General features: G+C 40.0%; 1 protein-coding gene across 1 annotated transcript in view; it reads left to right on the plus strand.

Moving 5' to 3' along the window:
* ARHGEF28 (Rho guanine nucleotide exchange factor 28) overlaps window positions 1-13,849 on the plus strand; it is an 84,395-nt gene that overhangs the window by 27,136 nt on the left and 43,410 nt on the right. The window contains exons 2-6 of the mRNA XM_071425183.1: window positions 2,277-2,407; window positions 4,888-5,189; window positions 7,679-7,823; window positions 9,152-9,263; window positions 13,628-13,673. Of these exons, the coding sequence (XP_071281284.1) occupies window positions 2,357-2,407; window positions 4,888-5,189; window positions 7,679-7,823; window positions 9,152-9,263; window positions 13,628-13,673 (656 nt within the window). The 5' untranslated portion in view covers window positions 2,277-2,356. The remainder of the gene's footprint in view (window positions 1-2,276; window positions 2,408-4,887; window positions 5,190-7,678; window positions 7,824-9,151; window positions 9,264-13,627; window positions 13,674-13,849) is intronic.

Consider the following 13,849-nt stretch of genomic DNA (forward strand, 5'->3'; position numbering starts at 1 on the left):
TCTGCATCCTAGAAATAGGGACTATTGCTGAAATCAAGAAACTGACTTCTTAGGGTCAGGTTTACGCTGTGGTGTGGGAGTCCCTAATGCCTAGGCTGTTTTTTGGGGGTATGTGTTGAACCTTTGCCAGCCTAACACTGGAGGTGTACACCACCCTTGTCTGTTGTACCCCACGGGTTTGTATATGAGAGGGAGTGCAGGCTGGAGGAGCCATTAAGCATACAAGAAGTGATGGAGACTCTGACACTTTTTTGCCTGGTTGTTGGTTTAAGACCAACCTTTGGAAAGCTTTATATGCCCCAAGAAAGTACTGTCAATTTTGCCAAATCACATTTCCATATGATGTGAGCTGCCAGAGTTTGATGAGCTGCTGTAGAAAACAATGCTTTTATATTGTTTATAAACAAAGGCTTTGGAATCTTGTCAGACATAAGGAAATGGTTTGCAGCTTTTTAGCAGTTCTCAATATGAGAGTCACTAAAATAATGTTAAAATTCTTGCATTGATGGAGAAACAAAATGAGATGCGTAAGGATGTTTTAATAGTATGAGATCCCACAAGGCCTGCCAGGACTTGAAACCAAATATTCATACTGTGCCATTTCTAAATTGGAATTTCCGTCTTTCTCTGAGTATAGAAGTTACTCTTCTCAGGCTTTATGAGATAAAATCTTAAAATTAAATAAAAGCTGTGGTGTATCATTGCAGATTTGGCAGCCGTCTGGGACTTTTTTTTTTTTCAAAGCAACAAATGCACCAGATCTTAATAAGTGTTGTTTCTAATCCAGTTGTATTTTTTTATTATGAATTTTCTTGCAATCTGATTTCTATAAGCATCTTGGATGGGCTTCGAGCAACCTGATCGAATGAAAGATGTTCCTGGCATGGCTAGGGAGTTGGATTAGGTAACTCTTAAACTTCTCTTTCAATCCAAACCATGCTATATGGCTCTGTGACCTTCCAAAAGCAGTTACATTGCTATATTAATATAGTGTGAGGAAAGTCTTTGGTGGTATCTTTCCTTTACACCTCAGTAGAAAATAAATTTCTGATGCAGCATAAAAAATATTTTAAAAATAATATTCAATAACAGACAAACTCAAATTAAATTTATTGAGTGGTTTGATTTTGGATATTTTACTGGGTGCAGTAGTCTCCTCACATCATTCTTATGCTAGTGTGGTGTGTCTCCATTCACTTCCAATGGCAATGCTTGCCTTACAGCATTTTAAGGAAAACTGCATTATGACTGCAATTTTTTTAGCCTGTTTTATGACTGCAATTTTTTTTTTAGCAATTGTTTTTAGCCTTCACACAGTCTACAACGGCCTGGTTTTGTGCTTTGTTAAATTTTGCTTGTTTTACATTCAGAGGTACATACATAACCTAGCCCAAATGCTGGACTCTTCATTCTTATAGCCAGTTTTAAGAGAAGTGGGCCTGCAGGACAAGATTTCTGCTGCTCAAAGGCAAAAAATACACAGCCTGTTGAGCTTTTTAAAATACCTGTAGTCACAAGCACACTTTCAAAACTAAACTCTGGATTTGTTAATGATTTCTGGTGAAACTGTTCAAAAGCAGATCAGATGCAGTATTCATCCTAAACATCCTCTTAATGGATCAAGTCTTGCTTGATTGCTGTCACTCTGTAAAGGCAGTATTAGTGGTATTTTATTTATATCTCTTTTGCAATTTTACTGTGTTTTTTTTAATTTTGGTTTTTTTGTTTGTTTGCTTGGTTTTGTTTTAAGAACATTAATCTGATTCCTTGGTCTAAGATTAGTATTTATGTGGCTGTCAGTAGGTAGAATGCTTTAGGAGAATCATTATTTGGTTGCAATTGAACAGTATTTCATTTATTTAATGTATCAGATGTCAGGCATTTAATGTATAGGCAGAATCATGCACAATTCTTCCCAGCCCATAAATCTTGTCCCGTGTTGTTCTGCAACCACAAATCTCTGCTAAGTTCTACTTAGGTGGAAAATAGTAGCTTTTGCTAGCCAATACACAGGGACATTTATTTTTTATTTATGTGAATGATTCTGTGGTACCCTTGAGAGTCTTGACAGCTATAGGCTTCCTGGAACATATTGCAAATGTTGGGCATCTATGAAATGAGCACATTTTGCTGTGGTTGCACAAATATTACTCAAATTGTAATGCTAAGATTTGGTTCTTAATGCTTAACTTTGCAATTTTTATGGTAGTACATATACATGAGAAGGAAATGGTTTGAGAGTTAATGGAAAATTTCCCATACTTTTTATTTTCCAGAGCACAGACACTCTACCCTTGATGTTCTTAGGAAATTGAAGTCTGCCCCTACTTTCTTTGCTGCAACCAGACTTTCTCCCATGCTGAGTGGAAGTGATGAAGTATATGCAAACTGCATGGTAGTAGACCAAGTAAGCTTATATTTGAACTTCTGGCTAATTTTTCTTCATTTTTGGTTAATTTAGTTGCATAATAGTAGGATCTTCTGGATCTGTCAGCAGTGCTGCCAATTAATAAAATTTTAAATTAAAACCAGTAATATCTTACTCTTCTCTGCTATATTTTGTAACCTTTATATGAGGTCTCTTTTAACAGATTCAGTCAATTATAGGAATTACTCTCCCCAAACTGCAGGAAGAACTCTTAAGGCAGGCTGTCTCTTCTGTGTGTTTGTGAGCTATACAACATGTGCTTCTTAACAATATTACTTGTTCGTGTGCATTTCAGATTTCTGAATTCTATGTACATTCACAGTACAGATGAATTTGCTGGATAATTTCAGAACTTAATTATAAGCTCACAGTGAGGCCTACAGGCTCAACAAAAACAAGACATTGGTGAAAAGGTGAAGTTGATGTCCTACAGCTGTCATGGAACATTCTGATATTGGAGGTCCTCACTAGAATTCCCATTTCTGATTTGTCACCAGCACTGGAGATGACCTAAAGTGACATTTTACATCACTGTGTTGCGCTTGGAATCTTTCTTTCATGGTCACACTCCAATACCATAATTTAGGATGTGGGCATGAGTGTGACTAGTCACAACTTGTTTGTGGTGGCTTGATCTAGCTAAAGAGATGCCAGATTCTGGTGGTGTGTAGCTATTTTTCAGTGATGCTTTAAGATGTTTATTTATTTGTAACCTGCTTTGAGCTCTCCCTTGCCTGAATGTTGGAATATAGGAGTAAGAAATTATCAGATAATGTTAGAAGTCTAAGATGTTGAAAGTGTGATTTTCCCCCCCTTTTTTTGCCTCCTGTCTACCCCTACCCCAGTGCCTGAAACACTTCACCCAGTGCATTTGCTGCAGATCCAGTTCATGTGACAGCTGAGATGGAAGTTTGAGTCAGAGACTTTTTTGTGTTCAAAATGCACTGAAGAGATGTAGTATAGATTACATATATATCTGTAGTATATCTATATATTTATCTATATAAACATATCTATATATCTGTAATATATATTAGCAATGAATGTAAGAGATGAATGTATGTAATAATGATGCATAAGTGAGCATCTGCCAGGGGACTACAAAGTGCAGTCTTTGAACCCTTGATTTGAATAATATCGAGGTTGGAAGGACAGAGCTGCATCTCCATTACAGATGGAGATATTACCCAAGTGTATTGCTCAGGAGGCCTTCAGCTTGGGTTGCTAACCTTTGCTCGCTATGTGGCCGCATTCTGCTTTTTAAAATTGCTGGCTGGGGCCAAATTCTCCCTTAAGCACCACTCAGCAGGAGCCAGAGTGGCTGCTGGAAAAGGTCCCTCTGGTGCTGAGGAGGAACATTGCCCAGACAGGAATAACGTTTCGGGAGAAACAGCTGCATAAGACCTGGGAAAAGCATTTTACCTTTGTGCATGTCATGTGCACAGCACAACAGAAGTATTTCCAGACTTGCATGTGCTGTAGCTTTGAATGCAAATGTGGGCTGCTGTAAAAATGCCAGCAGTTCTTCCTGTCTTTCACTAAGAGAAGCAGAATTAAGATGGAGATGAAAGCACATCTCAAGAGGAACTGGAAAAGAGGAAGTAGCAATCAGAAACACCAGGGCTTTGGAGATGCTTGCAGTCCTTCCTTTATTCTTGCCTTTATACAGGTGCTTTTTGGAGATTGAGTGTTTTAACTGGCAATGTGACTTTTCAGTATTATTCAGTATCTAATTACATGACTGTTGCCTCAAGCTAAAAGACTAACAGTGAACTATATTTTAGTATCTTCTGCAGAGTCAACAGGGAATTATTTGTGACTAGAGTCTAAATCCTGATCCCTGTACCTGAGAAAATAGAATTTCCAAATCCATTCCTGTCCTTTTGCAAGAGGAGAGGTGCTTCAGGCCCCAAATTGCTTAATGGCAAAAAATAAGAGTAATTTCCCTTCCTTCCCTCGAGAAACTCTTTTCCAGGTCATGTATATTTATCTCAAAGCTTAGGAAACTGGTGCTGAAAAATTAAAAGTGCATGATGTGTAGGCATCATATAGGCATTTAATAAATTAAATTGCACAATGTTTGAATTCTCTTCCATATGTCTCCCACACAAATGTATTATGCATATTTTTTACTCAACTTAAGGATAGTTTTTAAATAAAATCTATAAATATTTGTATCAGTACATTTAATAAAATGTATAAATATGAGTGATAAATTCAGAAGACTTGGAAATACTAATTAATTGCTGTTCTAATTAGGGAAAAAAAAATAATGCAAAGTCCAGAATCCCTTAGTCATATAAATTGCCTTAAATTCATGTGGTGTAGAAAGTAATAGGGGAAAAACCCACAAAACATATAGCCATAAATAAAATGGCAAACTTCTCAGGTCCTTGCTTCCTGACAATATGTCAACAATATGTTGTTGCCTCTTACCAGCACTCATTTTTTACCTGCAGGCTGGAGACTTAAAGCCTAACTACATTCATGGAGATGGTATCAGCAGTGAAATGTGTCTGAACCCTACCAACTCAGTCCCGATGGATACGAACTCTTTGTCTCCCTCCCCTGAGGAGAATGATAAATTTATGTATCTCCCAAATGAAGAAAGTCAAAGGCCAGTAAAAAGAGAAGAAAACACAGGATTAAGACATGGCATTTCACCTTCTCATCTGTATGTAGCAGATTCATATCTTCCAGTCAAGACCCATGCATATATTAAGGATCGGGGCCAACTTTATGCTGACATGAAAAGAAGAAGGTATGGAATTGATTTGATGGTATGGCCAGAATAAGGATTATTTATTACCACCTTTTGTTTAAAAAGGTGAAGCAGAATCTGAAGTAATAACTAGTATAATTGGGGTGAAATCTCTGTTTTTCTTCACTAATATTTATTGTCCTAATAATCTGTTTTCATAAAATTGCTGTGAAGACATTTTTAACACATAAAAGTGTCTTCTTAGTAAATGTATCTTGAGTGCAAATGGATACTTTTATACCTTTAATTCTTGTATGCAAATAGTCTTAACAAAATAAAAAAAAAGAATCAGCTCTTCAGTGTCACTACCATTGTGGCATTTTTGACAGATAACAGAATTTCACTGTAGTTTTTCCTCAGTTATATTTTCTGTTAAGAAAATTATCCAGAATCTGTTGAAGTCTCTGGGAATCTTTCAAGTCTTTAAATAGGCCTGTAGAAGGCCTACTCCTGATTCCATAGGTATTTATCTCAAAGACACAGTGCACAGTGTATCTGCTGTTTATGACAGGTTCAGACTGTTTTCTTCTCCATTGCTGGTACACAAGGTTTGCTGCCATTTGTCTGAAGACCCTCCTCCAAATGGCTTCAGAAATGCAGAGAGCTTTGAAGATGGAACTATAATTTTGGTCATTAAACATAGGTTTTTAACAATTAATTTAAAATTAAACAATTTAACAATAAATTTTCTTGATGAAAAAGCTTTATTACTTCTCTGAATAGATGAGATTCCTTCTTATGCAGGAGGAAATCTGAATCTTGCTCCCACCTTCTGGGGAGTATTAGGACTAGTTGGAAGTAGAACATCAGATCTATGTAAAAACAGCAAGGAAGAGAAGGGCCAGCCAATTATTATTTCAAGTGGGCAATAAGATTTTCTCTACCTTAATTCTGAGTTTCTTATGCAACTATGAAGGGCCACTAGCAGGAATATTTAACACAGATAATATAATAAATGTCAGACAGAGTTTTTCTTTCACACTCCTTTTTTGATGTTTGTTGTTGTTTAAAGTTTTTTTTTGTTTGCTTTTTCTTGCTAGCTATAGGGATGTCATGTAGAATACTATAATCTTCCTGTGCCTCTAGTCAGAAACATTTTTATTCTATGTATTTTTAGATAGCCCCACCCTTTTTAAGACCTTCGTTAGGTTCCTGTATGAGAACTGTATATAAATATATACACTTGTATGAGAGTGTATATAAATTTTCAGAGACACCTGATTTGCCTTAATATGTCATATGACATATGTAATTGATCCAAATATTAGGCATAAAATAGCACTAGTAGTATGTTATTCTATTTTTAAACTAGCTTCTTATGTCAGAGAAGTTCCCTAGAGAAGTTACAAAGTAAGTCATGGATACTTGTCTGTTGACATAGACATGTACTGCTTTTTCAATTTTAACATGTGACAGTAACTGATAATGCATTTATATAAGTTGCTTCTGATATGTTGTGTGGGCTGTTATTCAGAAACATTACAAAATATTGTACCCAGAATTGTAATAAGGAAGTAGTTTCAGACAGTAGTGATAAATTTGTGCTTCAAAAAAGTAGTGGTGTGTGAAGGAATTTTTGTGCTATTATCCGTGGTAGGAACTCTGGCTGTTTAGAAATACCACACATAATTTAAAGTTTTATGTTGTAAGGCTGGAATGCTATTGCAAGCAGTCAACCATTCCTTTCAGACACTCTGATGAAGAGACCGTGAACTTGCTCTTGCAGGTAACAGGCCTCATCCTGATAAACTCTGCTGAGCAGCCTTAGTGCACTCTCCTGCTCAGGAACCCTTTCCAATAAAATAGTCTCTACATGGCTGACATATTGATTTAGCCAGAGATTTTTCATTCTGCTTGTTGCTGTCTATGTTTTTAGATGTCTATCTCTTGAACTGAACCTTATAAACCATCTCAAGACCCTCCTTAATCTCTTATTGGTGTTTTTCTCTTCCATCTTCTGTCATGAAGTCACAGATGTAGATAAAAATATGTCTGTTAACAGCCATGTCATATCTTCCAAATACACACACGTACATAGTATCCATCTATACTCACGTATACTAAAATCTGAGGTAGTTCTCTCAGTTCCTCTTACTGTCTCAGTTCTCCTTATCTTCTTTGAAGCAAGACAGGTTTATGCCTGGAAGAAAAAATCTCATTTTTTGGGAGATGCTGAGCATGTGTCTAAAACTCATGATCCCGAGGTGGCTGGCTGTGGTGGGAGTGTGTGTGACCCTGGGTGATGCAGATACCTGCACTGTAGGTCCGCGAGACTGTGTCAGAGGGTCCTGGACAGGGAAACTGACTGCCTTGACCAGGTGGCTGCAGACCGGAGAGACACCTTAGGGCATGGTTTACCTGACATAGTAATGGTGCTTTGGGCTGTCATTGGTCAGAAGATTCAGCAGTATCTATGCTTATTGCATTAAGGTTGAAGTAAATTGCCGTGAGGAACTCAGGGAAGTTAAAGACTTTGTTGTTTTCTTCAGTTCAAGTCTCGATGACCTTGAAGTAGACAATGGAAGTGGAGGTGTGTCAGACAGATCCCATGCTCACTACCGTCCCCTCAGCTCTTCACAGACCATGGCTTCTAGCAGAGATGGATTGGATTTACCTACCAGTCTGCAGCCCAAGGTATTTGACCCTGTCTTGGTTTGAATTGTTTTCCTTTTAAGTAAATCTCTGAAACTGTGTGAGAAACGTCTGAATCTGAAGGAGACAGATGAGTTCTCAGCTGGCAGTCCTAGTCTCTCCAGGGATTACTCACATTGAGTTGTGAAACTGAAACTGGGTGTGGCTGAGCTGGGCACCTGCCATAGAAAGAAAGTGTCCATCAGAGATTTACCTCAGCTTTGAAAAACACACCATCTATCGGAAATGTTTCAAAGGAAATATTTCAGGTTCAGTGAATCAGCATTTTTTAACCAAAATATATTTAGCGAGAAAATGTTTAACCAGCTCTAGTTATGTGAGAGAGTAATGGTTTGTAAAGAGTAAAACTAGCCTGCTGCCTGTTTTAAAACAATTTCTACACTCAGGGAAATTCAGTTGGGGTGTCCACGGATTGATGTAAATCTCTTTGTTATGGTTTTCTGAAGTATCCTGTCTACATTAATTTTCATTAGACCATGGTGTCATTTCTGAGGTCTTCAGACACATACATAGAGTTATTTCTTGTTTGCAGAGATTCTTTATGATTTTTTTAGATGCACTTTCTGCCACTGTAGAACTTTATCTGACCTTCAGCAAATGATTTCATGAAGGGAGAAAAAGAGTTCAGCAAAAAAATTAATTATGATAGTGCTACTTTAAAAAATAATAAGGTAAGCATTTTACAGGAGTTTTAGGAATAGTCTCTATTTAAGTGTAAATGACGTATCAAAAATTAGGGGATTTCCTTTCAGGTCTTATTGTTGAGAGATTTGGTAAGTGGAAAATGTTTTCAAATATAATAATGATTAAAAAAGCAAAAAACAACATAGAGAAAAGAAAAAGAGGTCAGGTCCTTTCTTTGGAAACTCTGACATAAGTAATTACTAAGGCATGGCCAAAGTCTCCATGAAATATTGTTCAAGTATTAAAGTAAGATCAATGCCTTCCTTCGTAAAAGAAGATAGCTTGGTCATCAGAAATAATGGCCAGCAATACTGTGTGGATGTCACCTGTTACCAAATTGGAGAAGAATGTAAGCTTTCTTTTATTTTCTTAGTCAAACTTGCACCCACAACTTATTTCCTGTAGCATACAAAAATTTGTCATTTTTGGGATGACAAATGGATCATACTTTGGATGATACTTAGGAAGTATGACAGACTTCCTAAGAATTCACATGAAGTTGTCAAAAATTCAACTTGAAGCCAAGAAAATTTATGCCAGTGGTCAGTTATTCCTGATTTATTTTGGTTTTGTTGCTGATGCAGTTCAAAATGACACAAGATTTCATTTGCTGCAATTTCTCATAGGAATGCACAGTGTTTGGAGTTCGGTCACGCTCCTATTCCTACTCCTCATCCAAAGGTGTGGTGGGAAGACCTCGCATTCCTCGCGACTTTGGAGCTGGGGATTCAAATGGAGGTCAGTTCTCTGGCTTTGCATTATTCAATACCTGCCTACGTCAGGCCCAGTGCTGATGTTACTTTACAGAGCTCACCGGTGTGTATGTTTGGTAGCTCCTTCAGGGCTAGTAGTAGCTACTAGATGGTAGCTCCACCATCATCCCTCCATTTTCTCCCATCTACAGTTCCATCATGCCCCCATGATACAGCGACTGTCCTTGACAGGGCATACAAATGGAGAGAGCAATAGCCACAGAAACGAATATAGACAAGGGCAATAATCCTCTCATTGGAAAATCCTTACCCTAGCCTCCTGCTAAGTGTCTGACAGAGACCAGGAGGAAGCTCAGAATGACACAGAAGGGGCATCAAAGAGGACAGATGGTTCCAGCTTCCCACAGATCCTAAGCAATCTCTGAAACACAGGTGGGCTGTGTTATCTTTACAGGCTGGGAAGCAAAACCCACCCACTTCATCAAGTAGAGTCAGAGATGTCTCTGAAAGGAGCTTGTAATTTTTTATGACTTGTGTCTGACATGCTTTATTTCCAGACACATAGTTTCATGTTTAGAAGACAACACACAGTTTTCTCAGTGAGGATATGGGTTATATTTAAAAAAAGCCTGTCCATTGCCATCCTTCCAGCTTGTTTCTCACTCCAGTATACCTTTAGTTTTTCACTAGTCCAGGGCAAGAGACAGGACATGTGAGCCACAGTGGACAACTGGAGAAGTTTTGGATGCTGTGTCATTGGAAGTGTTCAAGGCCAGGTTGAATAGGGCTTTGAGCAACCTTATCTAGTGGTGGCATCTCTGCCTGTGGCAGAGGGGTTGGAACTAGATAGAATAATGTAGTTAAGGTTGGAAATGACGCCAAGGTCTACCCATTCAATGAGGGAATTCTTCCTTCAGGATGTCCAACTTGAACCTCCCTTGAAGCAGTTTGAGGCCTTTTCTCTTGTGCTGTCATTTGTTGACTTGGAGAGCAGGCCGACCCCCACCTGGCTGCACGCTCCTTTCAGGCAGATGTAGAGACTGAGAAGGCCCCCTGAGCCTCCTTTTCTCCAGCCTAAACAACCCCAGCTCCCTTAGCTGCTCCTCATATGACTTACTCTCTGGACCCTTCACCAGCTTTGTTGCCCTTCTCTGGACATGCTCCAGCACTTCAGTGTCCTTGGAGTGAGGGGCCTAAAACTCAATACAGGATTTGAAGTGTGGCCTCACCAGTGCTGAGTACAGGGGGACAATCCCTGCCCTGCTCCTGCTGGCCACACTATTGCTGGCACAGGCCAGGATGCCATTGGCCTTCTTGGCCACCTGGGCACTGCTGGCTCCTGTTCAGCTGCTGTCACCAGCACCCCCAGGGCCTTTTCCTGTGGCAGCTTTGCAGCCACTCTGCCCCAGCCTGTGGTACTGCCTGGGCTTGCTGTGACCCAAGGGCAGGACCCAGCACTGGGCCTTGTTGAACCTCACACTTCTGGGCTCAGCCCATGGTCCAGCCTGTCCAGATCCCTCTGCAGAGCCTTCCTGCCCTCCAGCAGATCAGCACTCCCACCCAGCTTGGTGTTATCTGTGAACTGACTGAGGGTGCACTTGATGTCCTCACCCAGATCGGTGTTAAAGATACTAAACACGATTGGCCTCAATGCTGTCCCCTAAGGAACAGTGTTGCTGACAGACTCAAAACTGGATATAACTCCATTCACCACCATTCTCTGGGCCCAGCCATTCAGACAGTTTTTTATCCACCAGAGTGCACCTGTCCAAGCCATGAACTGCCAGCTTTTTCAGGAGGTGCTGGCTGGGCTTGATGACCTGGTTGTCGTGTATGTGCCAGTCATCACTCTCAAGATACTCTGTTCCATAACCTTCCCTAGCACCAAGATCACCAAGGTCAGGCTGACAAGGCTGTAGTTCCCCAGATCCTGCTTCTGACTCTTCTTGTAGGTGGGCACCACACTTGCAAACCTCCAGTTATCTGAGGTGTCCCTGGTTAAACTAGGATTGATCATAAGTGGTACAGAGTGGCCTGGCAAGCTCCTCTGCCAGCTCCCTCAGTACTACAATGATCTTTGAGATCCTTTCCAACCCTAACCACTCTGATTCTTTGACATTCATTGTGAATGAAACATACAAAAAGTGTGAAAATGTTGTCATTAACTTTGAAAGCATTTAACAACTTCAAAAACTGTTTTGGGGGCGAGATACACAATGTCTGCAGGCTTCTTTTTTCCTAAGAAACTGAATTAAGCAGTGCAGCAAATAACTTCTTTAACGTTACTCAAATTCACAGTATGATTTCATGTCACCTTGTAAGGAGGAGTAAGTATTTCAGCCTGCAGCATGCAGCTATGTTGTATTTTCATCCATCTCCTAAAGTATTTGTAAGTATTTATATTCAACGCTTTAGGTGAAAAGTCTGTGAAAAAGACTAGAAGAAAAAGCTAGAAGCTCACAGAATTAAAAGCTAGCAGAATAGTAAAGCCCTGTGTCATGCTTAAAGTTAAAACAGAATTCCTTTGACACCGCAGCTGAGGGACTTGCTTGGTGTCACAGCCCCTTAAGTTTCACCCAGACACCATTACTTGCCCTGATTTGGTATGGGCTTGGGTCCATTTCCTTTTCATTCTTTCTCCTCTTCCTTCTGGGACAGTCATTGTTGGACCTTTACATGTTTTGTGGATAAGGTGAAAGCCCATTCTTGTCCAGACTTTAGAAGCAGGGTGTTCTACGCCTGAACCATAGATGCATTGTAATGCTGGGAGGGAGGGGTGGTGGTCTGCTGAGCTTCCTGCTGGCACTTCCTTCCACCAGCACCTCCTGCACTGTGCCTCTTTTTGCCAGCGTTTTGCAAGTATGGGAGCATTGAACACAGTATTTGGCAGCTGGCAGTGATGATTACTGTGAGGCAGGCACACCTGTGCTCACTTTGAGCAGTTTTATCTGGGTATGGAACTAGCCTGGGACCTTGGTCCAAGAAGCTGGCTCAGATAGTTCATCCTGATCTCTGTGGACTGTAGCAGGATTATGTCTGGGCCTGTGCAGTAGTCTGCACGTGGAAGACCTGCCCCTTCACCTCTGCCTAGCTGCCAGCACTTTGGACATCTTGCTTAGGGCTTAGCTATGCAAGAAGGAGGTGCAGCTGCCCTTGCACATTGCAAAAAAAATCTAAGTTAAGCAGATGAATTCAGAAAAAACAGGATGGTTTTCCACACAAAATATGAGAAAAAAAGAGGCAAAACACCATCCTTTAAAATGGAAAGGAAACTTTAAAATGTGCTCAGGTTTAAAACATATTACCTGCCTTTATTTGAGAGGGTTTTACCAGGCTGTAACAGTAAAGGATTTGTGCCTACTCTGTAGATGGTGTGCTCATGAACAGTGGTTCATTCCTCCTCCAGGCCCTTGCACTCTCTAAATCTCAGCTCCATAGTGCTGTTTTGCATGAAACATCTCCTATGATTACATGGTGTTGATTTCTTACAGAAGCTTCCTGTGGCACAGATTGTGCCTGACAACTAACTGAAATGCCCTTTTTGTTTTGCTGCCTCTTTGGTAAATATTCTAGCTCTTGCTAACCTGATGTCTGCATTTGTCTGAAGAGATGTGGATTCCGTAAAGGGTGTTTAAGCCTGTATCTAACTTCAAAGAAAGCATAGTCTGATGCTTTGACTTAGGCAAGCATGTATCTTCCTGAACCATACCTGTGGTAGCTTTGCTGAAACATCTGCAAAAGGGAAGTGCTTTTAATTTGAAAATGGTAGTGTTCTCTACAGTTTTGGGCCTATTTTCTTCTAAAACAACCCAACTGAGTTGTTTTTCTTTTTATTTTGCTTTTTAGAGAGCTTGTGAAAAGTATCTCCTTGGGTCATCTGTTTATAGGATCATAGAATTGTAGAAGATACAAATTTGTAGAACATTAAACATCCTAGGCAGTACTTAAGGTAGTGGTATTCCTCTTTGTGTAGAAGGAATTTTTTTTTTTTGGTAAAGCTGCATAAGATGTGTAACTGCAAATGTTAGAATAATGTCATTAAGATATTTTCTAGCAAATTATATGAAAAGCAAAATGAAGGGAGAGTCATTCAAGTCTATGTTGTTAAGAAAAACAAAAGAAATAATTTGTGCTATTCTTAAAAACAGGGACTGGCATTCAGTGATACCCTTCTGAGTTCTGTCAGAGCCTGTCATCTAAAAGCTTAGTAGGAAGTGGTGTTAACCTAGAGAAAGCTGTTTCTAATGTATGTATGTTTTTGCCTTCCTGATTTTCAAATTACATTGCAAACCCTCAATGGTAGCCTTATGGCTTGGTGGAGGTTGTGAGTTTGAAATGAGCCTGATGACCTTGCAGTGTGAGTGCCCTGTGGCTGTTTGTGTCTTGCAGAGCGCACGTACAGCCTGCCGGAGCAGTGCCGGGAGCAAAGGTACGGGTGCGTGTCATGGAGAGCCGGCAGCAGGTCTGTGCCAGAATGCCATCTAGGGAGCCCTGTGGGCAAGAGACCTTCCTGCCACATGGGCTTTGAGCAGTGGGGTAGAGGCCCCTGGCTTCTGTGAACTCATGCCTAAACCGTGTGCCAAACCCAGCTCTCACCACACGCATCCTGCA

This window comes from Agelaius tricolor, unplaced genomic scaffold, assembly GCF_023055355.1.
Source record: "Agelaius tricolor isolate 1412-34295 unplaced genomic scaffold, bAgeTri1.0.p SCAF_4, whole genome shotgun sequence".
In the NCBI taxonomy this organism is placed as follows: Eukaryota; Metazoa; Chordata; class Aves; order Passeriformes; family Icteridae; genus Agelaius; species Agelaius tricolor.